Consider the following 13,450-nt stretch of genomic DNA (forward strand, 5'->3'; position numbering starts at 1 on the left):
AATCTTTGAAAAAACCCCAGCAAATTAATTGAATAAGGACAATAATTGATAACAGATGATGGGTTAAGATTTAGTGCAAAGCAGTGGGTTGCCCACAGTTGAGTTAGAGTTCCTACAGGTAGGTCGCTAAGGAGCCATGTAACCCAGTAGCCCGAGTGTGGAGAAAGACCTCTGGGAGGCTTGAGGCGCATGGGAAGAGGCTGTGCTAGCAAGGGTCAGCTCTCTGACGTGTTTCCAAACGTCTTGGGTGATCTAATATAGATTCACCTGAGGTAGTTTTAAGAATAGAACATTTGTATTGATATTCTGTTTTATATAATTTTATAGAATGTATAAAAAATACGGCCCTAGAGTTTAGGGGGAGAAACATAAAAGTAATTCTGATGTTTCATGATGAAATATGTCAAATGCCAGTATACATGAGTATGCTTATTGTTTGGATCAATCCAGTGAATTGGTTCAAGAGTTTCTATTTAACATTGTTCACTTAATTAAATACCAACATGATTTAAGAGCTTCTATTAAAGGCCATGGTTTTATGTTTGACCTGTTCTAGTCTTATTTGCTTCAATTAAAGTTGTATTGATCAGTTATTTTCAGTTTACAAGGTTTTAGTAGCATACAATAGAACTGCCTAACTGAAAGTATTCTAGGTCCGTGTTCCTTAAACTTTTTTTTCCTTTAAGATTTATTTTTATTGGAAAGCTAGATTTACAGAGTGAAAGAGAGAGAAAGATCTTTTGTCAGCTGGTTCACTTCTGATGTTGCCACAATGGTCAGAGCTGAGCTGATCTGAAGCTGGGAGGCAGGAGCTTCCTCTGAGTCAGCCACATGGGTTCAGGGTCTCAAGACTTTTGGCTATTCTCTATTGCTTTCACAGGCCACAAGCAGAGATGGGAAGTGAGCAACCAGGACCCAAACTGGCTTCCATATAGGATCCCAGTACTTTCAAGGCAAGGATATTAGTCACTATGCCATAGCACTGGACCTTAAACTTTTATGATCATAAAGTGTTTCCTGCGGGCCTGCACAGTAACCTAGTGGCAAAAGTCCTCGCCTTGCTTGTGTCAGGATCCCATATTGGCACTGGTTTGTATCCCGGCTGCTCCACTTCCCATCCAGCTCCCTGCTTGTGGCCTGGTAAGGCAATCAAGAATGGCCCAAAGCCTTGGGATGCTACATCAGCATGGGACACCTGGAAGAGGCTCCTGGCTTTGGATCAGCTCAGTTCCGACTGTTGTGGCCATCTGGGGAATGAATCAGCAGACAGAAGATCTTTCTTCTCTGTCTCTCCTCTCTAAGTTTGACTTTACAATTGAAAAAAAAACACTTTCTAAAAAAGTTTTTTTGCGTTAAATGATAGAATAGCAGACATGTTACAAAATATTTTGATGCCAGAATATAATAGGTTCATAGTAATTGAAAGACATTTTTAAAAAATGCTTGATTTGATTTGCATGGTAGAAATCTCCATGAAATCATAAATGTGTTGAAATGATGGAACAAGCATATTAACACATATAGGCAGGAATGAGAAGTCCAGTGGGTGGTAGAGCTGGCTGTTAGTTCCTTTTTGCACACACAAATGGGGTATCATGCAGCTGTGCGTTGATTTCTCCAAGAAATTCTCAGTACTGGAGGGCATGGCACACCATTTCTAAAAACAGAATAGACCGTGATGATTGAATGAGTGAACTATTTACCTTTGTACCCCCAAAATATATGACTAAACGTGTTTCTAAGACCTGGTGTCTTAGAACACTAGATTTTAATGTTATGCTAACTGGAACCTGGTTGTTGTTGGTTTCTAGCTCCCAGATGGACGCATTATCAAAGTTGGGGGAGAGAGATTTGAAGCCCCAGAAGCTTTATTTCAGCCTCATTTGATCAATGTTGAAGGCGTTGGTGTTGCTGAATTGCTTTTTAACACAATTCAGGCAGCTGACATTGATACCAGGTATGTTAGAATAAGGATTTTGATGTCATTATCAGATATAGAAATAAGAGCATCAATATTATTTTGTTACAGAAAAGTTTCCAGGAATAATTTAAAAAGACTCACATGTATCTTTTACCTGGATTTGCTGTTTGATTATTTTTCATTTTGTACCTTTGCTTTATCATTTCTGCTCTCTACTACCTGCAGGTAGGTTGAATGCATCAATTCTTACTGGTTTGTTTCCTAAAAACAGATACTCACTTGGCATCACAGTGCAGTTAGGGAGTTCAAGAGACTGTTTGTTTTTGATTTTTTAAGATTTACTGATTTTTTATTGGAAAATCAGATATGCAGAGAGGAGGAGAGACAGAGAAGATCTTCTGTCCACTGACTCACTCCCCAAGTGGCTGTTGCAGCCAGAGCTGAGGTGATCAGGAGCTTCTTCTGGTCTCCCACGCAGGTGCAGGTCCCCAAGGCCCTGGGCTATTGTCTACTGCTTTCCCAGACCACAAGCAGAGAGCTGGGTTGGAAGCGGGGCTGCTGGGATTAGAACAGGGGCATACAAGAAGAGGACTTTAGCTAGTAGGCTACCACACCAGGCTCTGTTTTTTTAAGCTTTATTTTTATTGAAAATGCAGATTTAAAGGGAAAGAAATATGAATTTCATTTTTATCTATTGTTCCTATGGTGTCCTGTCCCAACTCCAGCTGTTGCATGCATTTGGGGAGTGAGCCAGCACATAGTTTCTTTCAGTCTATCTACCTTTCAAACAAAATTTTAAAAAATTATGTGATTCATATCCCAGTCATTCTAGCCTTCCCTTTTATTATAAAGGTCATTTAAAAGGTGAGGAAATCACAGATAACACGTGCTATTTTTAGGGGTAGAGTGGGCTGCGCATGTTGGGGGAGAGAGGAATGTTCACATTCTCCGTTCTGTCCTGGGAAGAGAAAATTACTGTTGCCAGGCTTCCCGTAAACCTGCTAAAGGAGTGCTCACATGACCTTCCCCCCAGGTCCCAGGGGAGGAGAAGCATAAGTGTCTGGAATATCCTTTCTGTGTTTACTTCTTACAAAAGGCATATAATTACTAGTAAAGCAACAAAACAAATACAAAGAAATACTTCCTAAACAATGATGTATCATTTCATAGGGATTGTCTTCATTTTGGAAGTTGCATAATTGTATTGTGTAAATATACCCAGTTAATCTGTAACTGATTTTTTCCCCCAAAGATTTACTTATTTTACTTGGAAAGTCAGAATTAGATCTCTGAATGTTTCTCTCTGCTGGCTCACTGCCCAAATGGCTGCAATAACCAGAGCTGGGCCTATCCAATGCTTAGGAGCCTGGAGCATCTTCCAGTTCTTCCACTGGGTGCAGGGACCCATGGACTTGGGCCATCTTCCACTGCTTTCCCAGGTCATAAGCCTGGAGCTGGATCCACAGTGAAGCAGCTGGGATCTGAACTGGCACCCTTATGGGACGCTGGCAGTTACAGGCAGAGGATTAGGCTGTTACACCACCATGCTGACCCCTTGAGTTTATTTGAAAGAGATGATTTTCCATCTTCTGGTTCACTCTGCAAATGGCTGCAGCAGCTACAGGCTGAGCCAGGCTTAAGTCAGGAGCTGGAACTCAGTTCTGCAGAATGTGTGCAGGGGCCCACATCTGGGCCACTTCATGCTTTCCCATGCAAATTAGGGAGCTGAATCAGAAGTGGGTGCAGACAGTGGCATAACTCACTGCCAGAGCATCTCCCTCATTATGGTTATTTAGGTACAGTACAGTATTTGTATTGATAAAACTAATTATTCTGCATGCATGTGAGGTTTTGTCTTTGAAAATTTATTTGAAAGGGAGAATTAGAGAAAGGAGAGACAGATCTTCCATCCACTGGTACACACCTAAAATGGCTGTAATGGCCAGTGCTGGGTTGGTCCAAAGTAAGGAGCCAGGGTTTTTTTCCAGGTCTCCCACATGCGTACAGGAGTTCAAGCACTTGGGCCATCCTCCTCGGAGTTCCCAAGAACATTCGTAGGAAGCTGGATCAAAGTAGAACAGCAGGCTCGGCACAGTGACTCAGCAGCTAAGTCCTCACCTTGCATGTGCCAGGACCCCATGAGGGTGCCCGTTTATGGCCTGGAAAAGCAGTAGAGGACGGCCCAAAGCCTTGAGACTCTGCACCCGTGTGGGAGACTTGGAAGAAGCTCCTGGCTTCAGATCAACTCAGCTCTGGGAGCCACTTGGGGAGTGAACCAGTGAACAGAAGATTTTTCTGTTTCTCCTTCTCTCTGTAAGTCTGCCTTTCCAAAAACAACAAAAAAAAAAACAAACAAACAAAAAGCAGGACTCAAACCCATGTCCACTGAGATGCTGGCATTGCAGGCACTGTAATGTAATGTTAGTATTCTATGTGAGGAATTTCTGGGACAATATAAATGCATACATTTGTTTTCTGAAATTTTAGATGTCTGGTTGGGAGGGAGAGCAAAGGTAAGAGAATGAGATCTCATCTTCTGGTTCAGCACTACCCAAATACCAAAATGACATGGAGGCCAAGGCTGGGTCCTTGTGGGTGGCTGGAGCCCAGCCACTTACCTGTCACCACTGTCTCCCAGACTGCGTTGCATGAAGCTGCAGGAGGAGCCTGTGTGGGCCCGTGTTCTAATGTGGGAAACAGGCATTTTCACCTTAAGCTGCATGCTAAAAAAAAAAAATTAAGATTTATTTTTATTGGAAAGCCGGATATACAGAGGAAGAGAGAGAGAGGAAGATCTTCCATCTGATGATTCACTCCCCAAGCAGCTGCAACAGCTGGAGCTCAGCCAATCCGAAGCCAGGAGCCAGGAGCTTTTTGTGGGTTTCCCATGTGGGTCCAGGGTCCCAAGGCTTTGGGCCGTCCTCAGCTGCTTTCCCAGGCCACAAGCAGGGAGCTGGATGGGAAGTGGGGCTGCTGGGATTAGAACCAGCACCCATATGGGATCCCGGGCGTGCAAGGCGAGGACTTCAAACACTATGCTATCGCGCGGTTAAGTTTTTTGACAAAAAAAATTGAACATTATGGTATACATGTTCTGAAATGTATTTGCCATGTGAAGTGGCTAAATTGAGATAATATGCATTCTCAATAGGCCTTTTATGATAACATTTTCATAGTTTTTAGGTATACTGTGATATAATTGTAATCACCAGAGAATAGGTATTTGGCTTTAGTTAAGATGCCTGGCTCCTGCTTCGGAGTACCTGAATTTATTTTTTAGCTTTAGCTCCTACTCCAGCTTTCTGCTAATTCAAACCTTGGGAAACAACAGGTGATTTCTCAAATCCTTAAAAATCTGTAGTCACCATCCTATACATCTCTTGAACTTTTTCCTGTGATGACATTTTGTATCTTTTGACCAACATCTCCAAGGTCAGCCCACTTTGCAAAGGCTTTGAAAGCACTGGGTTGAAGAGAGCAGAGATCTGTACCCCCAGGTTCCTTGCAGCACTATTCACAGTGGCCCCATAGTGGGATGGCTGGATCCCTTGGTAGCTTTATGTAACTTGTAAGCAAGTTCCCAGTGTTTTGCATGGTGGCTGTACTACTTTACTTGCCCACCAAGGGTGTGTGCTGCTGCCCTGTGTCCAGGTCCTCACAAACACTTACCTTATGTCATGGGGCAACAGCACTTCCATGTGCGTTTCCATGATGGTGTAGGCGGTTGCATTTTTCTCATATGCCTGTTGGTCTTTTCTGTGTTGTCATTTGAGATGTCTGCTCGGATCCTTTGCTGGTTTATTAATCGGCTTGTTTTTATGCTGAATTGTTAGTTACATATTTGAGATTATTTTTCAGTTACATGTAGAGTTTACAGGTATTTTCTTCCATTCCATAGGTTGTCTCTTCACTGATTGTCTGCTTTCCTGTGCACCTTTTCAGTTTGATGCCAGTATGGGGGGGAACTTGGATCAGGAAGTAGATCAGGTGCTCATAGGGGAGGCCAGTGTCTCAAAGAGTGAGCCAGCAGAAAGATCTGTCTCTAACTCTGCCTTGGAGAAGGGTGGGGGCACCCTGGCACAGTGGCAGACAAATTCTCTGCCTTGTGCTGCCAGCATCCCATACGAGTATCACTTTGTCGTAACTGTTCCACTTCTGAACCAGCTCTGTGCTTATGGACTGGGAAAGCAGTGGAGGGTGGCTGTTCGGGTCACTGTACTCACGTGGGAGCTGGAAGAAGCTCCTGGCTCCTGGCTTTGGTTAGCTCAGCTCTGGCTGTTGTGGCCATTTGGGTAGTAGCAGCAGATGAAAGACCTCTCTATCTCTCCTCTCTACATAAAATTTGCCTTTCAAATAAGAAATCTTTTAAGAAAAAAATTAGAAAAGCAAAGATAGAGAAGGAGAGACAGAGATTATCCCCAGATGGCTGCAATGGTGGGAGATAGGCAGGTCTGAAACCAGTTTGTGGGTGAAGGGGCCTTAAGGAATTGGGCCATCTTCTTTCCCAGGCACATTTGCAGAGAGCTGGAGCAGAAGTGGAGCAGCCAGCGACTTTGCTTGCTTTGCCACAGTACTGGCTGCCAAAGAAATATATCCGATAACAATATCTGGCACTGCTTGGGATGGAATAGCCCTTATTGGAGTGCCTGGGATCAGTTTTTTTTTTTTTTTTTTTTAACATTTATTTATGTCAAAGTCAGATTTACAGATAGGAAGAGAGACAGAAAAGGATCTTCATCTGCTGTTCACATCCAAGTAGCCAGAATGGCCGGAGCTGAGTGGATTTGGAGCCAGGAGCTAGAAGGGAAGTGGCGCATCTGGGGTATGAATGGGCGCCCATATGGGATCTTTGGTGTGCAAGACGAGGACTTTTAACCACTAGGCTACCATGCCAGGTCTTGGGTGTAATTTCTGATGCTGCTTCCAGTCGCAGCTTCCTACTTGTGCATGCCCTAGTGTTTGGGTCCCTACCACCCATGGGGGAGACACAGTGAATTCTGGGCTACGGATTCCAACCTGGCCCACAGCTGGCTGTTGTGGACAAATGAAAGGATAAGATAAATGAACCAGCAGAGCAAAGATTCTCTTTGCCTTTCAAAGAATACATTTTCAACAAAAATTGAAATTGTTTAACATTCCTACATTACAGGAGTCTGATTTAGTATCAGGGTGATACAGTACAAATTTAATTTGTGTGTGCTGCTCATTGAAGGCATATGTGAGGGGGCCGGTGCTATTGTGCTGCACATTAGACTGCTGTCTGCAGTGCCAGCATCCCATATGGGCACCAGTTCAAGACGCAGCTGTTCCACTTACGCAAGTAGGGAAGACAGTCCTTGGACCCCTGCACCATGTGGGAGACCTGGATGAAGCACCAGGTGCCTGGTTTTGAACCAGCCCTTAGAGCAGATGGAAGATCTTGCTGCCTCCTTTTGCCTTTCAAATAAAAATGAATCTTCAGCAACAACAAAAAGTGACTGTATCAGCCTACCCAAAAATAACACAGGTAGCCTCAAAGGAAAAAAGGGTCTACTGCAGAAGGCAGGTGAGAAATTGAGAAGCAGTAATCCGAATATGGCTAACAGTGAACGACTTCTGCAGCTGCAGGGAAGCACCTGATAACAGCATCAGCCAGGATCGTTAGAGACTCAATTACATCTCTGTCAAGAGGTCATGTTTAAAGTTTAGTAGATTTTGTGTAGACAGAGGTTGTTACAATAGTGAACATTATTACATGAAGTTTACATGTTCAATTTTATTTAATTCTTCCAGCAGCTCCTTCAGGCTGATTTCAGTATCCCTGCAGTACTCTTTCTAATCTGTAAGCACAAATTCTCCATTTTGTCTTTCTAGATCTGAATTCTATAAACACATCGTGCTTTCTGGAGGGTCTACTATGTACCCTGGCCTGCCATCACGATTGGAAAGAGAACTGAAACAACTTTACTTGGAACGAGTTTTAAAGGGAGATGTGGAAAAGCTTTCTGTAAGTATCTGTTAACATTCTTTAAGAAAAAAAATAACCCTGTGAAGTAGCTTGTGGGTGCAACAACCACCAGAGGGCGCTGGAAATCTTCCCAAACAAATGCCTGCTTCAGTCAAGTACAGCCTGCAGGAGTTAGGAAGAACTGGTTCAAGGTGGCAGTACATACCTGTCACCTCTGTGTTTAGTGGATGGAGGCAGCTAAGCCCGGGGCCAAATTTTCTGGTTTATAACCACCACTTCGAATCAGAGCTTGAAAATACATGAGAAAAACGTGCAATATGACAAAGAAAAATCCTGTTTGGGATTTCTTAGCACTATTCTTAGCTTGTTTCATGGGTCTGATTTTAGATTTTCTGGTGATTTGTTGAGTATTTCTTATCTCTGATCAGATTGTAAAGCATCAGGCCTACTCTTCTGCATTAACGTTAACCTATTCCTGCAGATTTGATGGTTGCCAAAGTATAAAATAGTAATTTTTAACTTAGTATATGGCAGTTGATGTTTCTTTGGCCTGCTTTTTGTGTTTTTTATTTGAAAGGCTAAGTGATGGTACCAGCGTTGTGGTGCAGTGAGCTAAACTGCTGCTGCAGTGCCAGTGTCCTTTATGGGCACCTGTTTAATCCCCAGCTACACCATTTCCAGTCCAGCTCCCTGCTAATGGCACGTGAGCTCAGCAAAGGATGACTTATGTACTCTGGGCCCTGCACTCAAGAGAGAGACCTGCAAGAAGCCCCAGGCTCCTGCCTACGGCCTAGCACACCTGGCCATTGCTGCCAACTGGGAATGAACCAGCAGCTGGAAGATCTGTTTCTCTTCTCTAACTTTGCCTTTCAAATAAATAAAACTTGGAAAGGCAAAGTGGCAGAAATTTTCCGTGTTATTGTTCATTTCCCAAATGACTGGCAACAGTAAGGGCTGGGCCACACCCAAGCCAGCCAGAACTCCATCTGGGTTTCCCACATGATGGCAAGGACACGAGTTCCTGGACCATCCCCTGAGGGTTTCCTAGATGTAGTAACGGGGAGCTGAAGAAGAAGCAGAGTAGCTAGGACTCCAGCCAGCCCCCGTGGCAGCTTACCTGCTGTGCCATAATGCTGGTCCCAAAACACTGTGCTGTGATGTATACTCTATGCTATGCATCAAACAAAACCATTTAATCATTATTACAATGTTGATGTCAAAGTCAGTCTTACCTAATCATTTATTTAGCAGACATTTCTTGAACTCCGTCTAAGTGCAAAAACACTGGTCTCGGTGCTGGTAACAAAAGGTGGTGAACAGAAGTGAAATCCCTACTTTCTCAGAAATAGAACTATGAAGAGGACTAAGGTTAGGAAGGTGGTGTGTGCGCTAATGAACAAGGTTTCCATGATGAGGTCACTTGATCAGAAAGTCCGGTGTGACACATGAGTTAGGATGCAGAAACAGAGTTTGAAATGGAGGAGGGGCTGGTGCAGTGCTAGGTTTATACCTGGCTGTGTTCCTGATCCTGCCGACCTGCAAATCCTAAGCAGCAGTAGTTTGCCTCAGTTAGCTCACTTCCTGCCTGCCACACGGATTGAGTCCCCGCCTGGTTTTTGCTGCTTCCCAACTGTGGGCTGTAATGGGCATTTGAGGAATGAACTAGTAGATGGATGCCTCTCAGTTAATGAATACAGTAAACTGTTAATCATTTCAGAGGATGAAGGAATGTAACGGGATTGCCAGCCAGCACTAAATGATCAGTTAAGCAAGATACTGAGTTTCTTTCCTCTTATTCAACTGCTTTAGAGCAGGTACAAAGTAGAGTTAATAACCTGAGTTGAAGTAATGGCAAGAGAATGAGGGAAAAAAGGCCAGAGTCACTAAAGATGATGTCAGGATGTGGTGGTGAACACGTGACCTTACAGACATTGAGCAGGTGTGAGAAGTAACCTGGAGATGTGCAGGAGTGGGCAAGGATCCTGTGGAGGACTTGACCAAGGAGAAATGGAGGGTCGGAGAGCCTGATAGGAGGGGGCCCAGAGGAGCTGTGGAGTATTCTGGAGAAAGGAGATAGAAACAGCGATGAAGAGCGAGAAATCTTAACAGTCTCCAGGGTTAGGAGAGGTGGTGTTGAGAAAACAGTCGACAAAGCCACTGGGGAGGCGGCACCTTCAAGGACTGAGTCAAAGCCTCTGAGCCGGTGTGAGCAACCACACTCTTAGGACTGAAACAGTCTGTTGGGAAGTAATGGCACCATGGTGTAGTAGCCCAAGCTTCCACTTGCGGCACCACTGTCCCATGTGGGTGCTCGTTCAAATCTTGGCTGCCTCTGGCCGGGAGAGCAGCAGAGGGATGATTCTATCCTTGGGTCCTGCACCTACATGGGAGACCTCGGGAGGCTCCTGGCTTCAGAACAACTCTTTTCTGGCCTTTGTGGACATCTGGGGAGTAAACCAGCAAGTAGAAAATTGTCTCTCCTTTAACTTTACCTTTCAAATAAAAATAAATTTAAAGAAAAGCTTATTTGTCATACCAAACTGTTTACATAGTGTTACTGATTGCTATATAGGGCTACTTTTTAGCAGTACTTGGGATCCATAAGGTAGTTCACCAAAAAAGATTGGGAAAACCAACTCTTACAGTCTACCCTTCATACAAAAGGGGTGGGGGAGGTGTAGTGTTGACCCCCTATTCAGAAATAAAGTTACTAATTTAAGCAGTGGTTGATCTCAGATGTGATTAGTAAGTAAATGGATATATTTCTGTATCAGATCACTGCCCAATCTGGGCTGGACCAGGCCAAAACAGGAGTGAGCAATTAAAACTTGGTCTCCATGTACTTGAGCTGTCACCATTGCCTTACATGGGGACCCCCAAGCAGGATCTACCCCTTCACATCAAACACCTGTCCCCTGCAGTTCTCCTTATGAAATGAGTGCAATTTCAAATGAGGTACTTTGAGTCGTCTTTGAAGCCTTTGTGACTGACACTGGTAAATAGAGTTTTGAAGGTTTTCCTTCCAGATGTTGGTTGACCGTACACATCAGGGTGTGTCCTTTCTAGACAGTTAAGAGGAGCTGCAGAGTAGAGAGCAGCTTCCAAGTGTCTCTAATTTTGGTTACTGGGTCCCATTTTGACCATATTTGGTTTTGTTTATTTTGAGAACATTTCATTTGAATTTGAGACAAAATAAAGTCAGATTTGCTTTAAGGAAAGAACTGTTTTGCTCTGGACCACAGCCTGATGCTGTTAGACCTCCAAGTCCCCTCATCAAGGCTCTATTGGACAATGAAGTGACCTGTACCTGTGGTTGTCCACCAGCTGATTGGAAAACCTAGTTAGTCCTGCCTCTTTACTTGGGCTTTCAGAGTGATGTGAAATATATTGTTCAAAACAGGACACTTCAGAGAGAAAATTGAGTGCTGTTAGTAATGAGGCCAGACGCTAAGTGTAGAAAGGACTGTAAGCACAGTGGGCTAGTTGGGCTGTCTCCTGTGAACTCTGGGCCAGTCAGTATCCATGTATCTCAGCTGCCAACTTTCACATACATTGCACAGCTGAGGTCCAACAAGAGAATATGTGCAAGTCATTTTCACAGAACGCAGAAAGTATCCTGCATGCCTGATGATTTATCCTTTTTCTCCTTTAGAAATTCAAGATCCGCATTGAAGACCCACCTCGCAGAAAGCACATGGTGTTCTTGGGTGGTGCAGTTCTAGCAGATATCATGAAAGACAAAGACAACTTTTGGATGACCCGACAAGAGTATCAAGAAAAGGGTGTTCGTGTGCTAGAGAAACTCGGTGTGACTGTGCGATAAACTCTCCAGCTTGTTCCCATCACACCCCTAATGCTTTCTTTTTTTTCCTTGATTGCCAATCTTTGAATTCATTTAACTCCTGGACATGGAAGAGGCTTCTCTGCCCTTTAACAAGAAAGGTCAAGTTTTATTCTGGTGTCTTGGGAAAGCTTTGTTAAATTTTTGTTAATGTGGGTACAAACACAACGAAAGGGCAAAGGTTCTGTCTTTCTCTTTTTTTCTTCTAGATAGGCATTTAGATCTCCTGTAGGCTTCCTGTTTTCCCTTTACTGCTCTAATGCTGCTTGTTTTAGTCTTTAGCACACTAGGTGGTCTGCATTTATTAGCATAAGAGGCAACTTTACCAGGAGCTTTTCCCTGTTCTTGGGGTGGGGGTGGAAGGGGTGGGTGGGCAGCCCTGAACCTTCGAGGGCGTTTCCTTTGTAGTGTGGTTCTTTCAACAGTGACTCCTGCAGCCTTTGAGTGCCGGCAAGCTTCTCCTGTTAACATCTTAGGGAATGTTGAACTCAAAACACAAGTGTTTGGGGTGGGTTTTTGCATTGGGGGGGGGTGGGTTGCCTTGATTTAAGAAATTTGAGGTTTTCTGCTGAGGTACAAAAGATGAACTTTATTTACAGTACTTTGATTTGGCTAGTTTACCTCTGGTCTGCCTGGAACTGTTTACCCTATGATATAAGAAGCAAGTATAGTATTCCATCACCATGTGGCTTAGGGATTTGTTTAAAACAACCGTGTTAGCTAGGACTAGCCTTCCTAGACTGCATTAGTGGAAAAACAACACGTAAAAATACTTGTATTAATTCTAACTACAGATGTAAAAGAAACACTTAGGAGTTGGTGTTTTCCAAATGCTTCTATTTATTACAGAATTATTAAGGTAACCCAGTGCCAAGTACCATTCCTGGAAATTTTTATGTATAACTGACCAGTCCTTATGTAATAAGAAAGGAGATACATATAAATAATTGCTGGCAGTAGGTTATGATTGTTGGGTTAAAAATAACATTGGAATATGAGACTTGGTGCCAGTTGAGTGGCTTTTTGTGGTGGTGTTCATTTGTTTTGATTTGAAACCTGGAAGTGGAGTAAAATTTGACTATTAATTTTAAGTGAGGCTGCCCCCCCCCCAAAAGAATCAGGGTTTAAATTAGTGCTTGTACTGGAATTAATCACAACTGCTACTAACTCTCAGCCATCTTTCATGTTTGAAAAAAAAAGTACAGCATATTGTAAAAATACTAGCACACTTTTGTGCCTGTATCAAAAAAGTCCTATTTATGGGTCCTATTGGTGTTGCTTGGTACCTAGGGGTGGGAAAAATCAGTGCCCAGTCGTGAGTTCTTGATAAATTTGAAAGATAAAATAATGAGAGGCTGTGACTATGCTGAGTATGAAATGCTGATTCTAGGAAAAGGATTTCCTTCCTTGAAAACATTGTCTACCAACAATGGGTTTGAAAGAAGTGACTAAAGACAGAAAACCCTGGCTTGAGAACTTTGAGAAAACTTTAAACATCACTTTATTTGAAATTAGCAAAAGGTTAGCTTCATTATGCAGCTTCTGTAAATCTTGTTGATCTGTTTTACCTCAATTGGAACGAATTGGCGAGGTTTGCATGCTGGCCATGCTTACTGAGAGGAGTAGCCCCTAAGAAACATCTGGATTGTGGAGCCCTCCTCCCAGTCACAGTGGAATTCAGAAGGCTTCCAGAATCGTTCTCTGCTAGGGCTGGCCTTGTTAAAGGACCTGCTGTGAGCAG

At 43.4% G+C, this 13,450-nt stretch overlaps 1 protein-coding gene across 2 annotated transcripts in view; it reads left to right on the forward strand.

Annotated features, from left to right (window-relative positions):
* Positions 1 to 12,019, forward strand: part of ACTR2 (actin related protein 2) — a 50,431-nt gene extending 38,412 nt beyond the window's left edge. For both annotated transcript variants that reach the window (XM_058667889.1, XM_058667890.1), the window contains 3 exons: positions 1,812 to 1,957; positions 7,775 to 7,907; positions 11,521 to 12,019. In XM_058667889.1, the coding sequence (XP_058523872.1) occupies positions 1,812 to 1,957; positions 7,775 to 7,907; positions 11,521 to 11,691 (450 nt within the window). In that variant the 3' untranslated portion in view covers positions 11,692 to 12,019. The remainder of the gene's footprint in view (positions 1 to 1,811; positions 1,958 to 7,774; positions 7,908 to 11,520) is intronic.
* The last annotated feature ends 1,431 nt before the right edge of the window (positions 12,020 to 13,450 follow it).

The sequence above is a fragment of the Ochotona princeps genome, chromosome 8 (genome assembly GCF_030435755.1).
Source record: "Ochotona princeps isolate mOchPri1 chromosome 8, mOchPri1.hap1, whole genome shotgun sequence".
NCBI lineage: Eukaryota > Metazoa > Chordata > Mammalia > Lagomorpha > Ochotonidae > Ochotona > Ochotona princeps.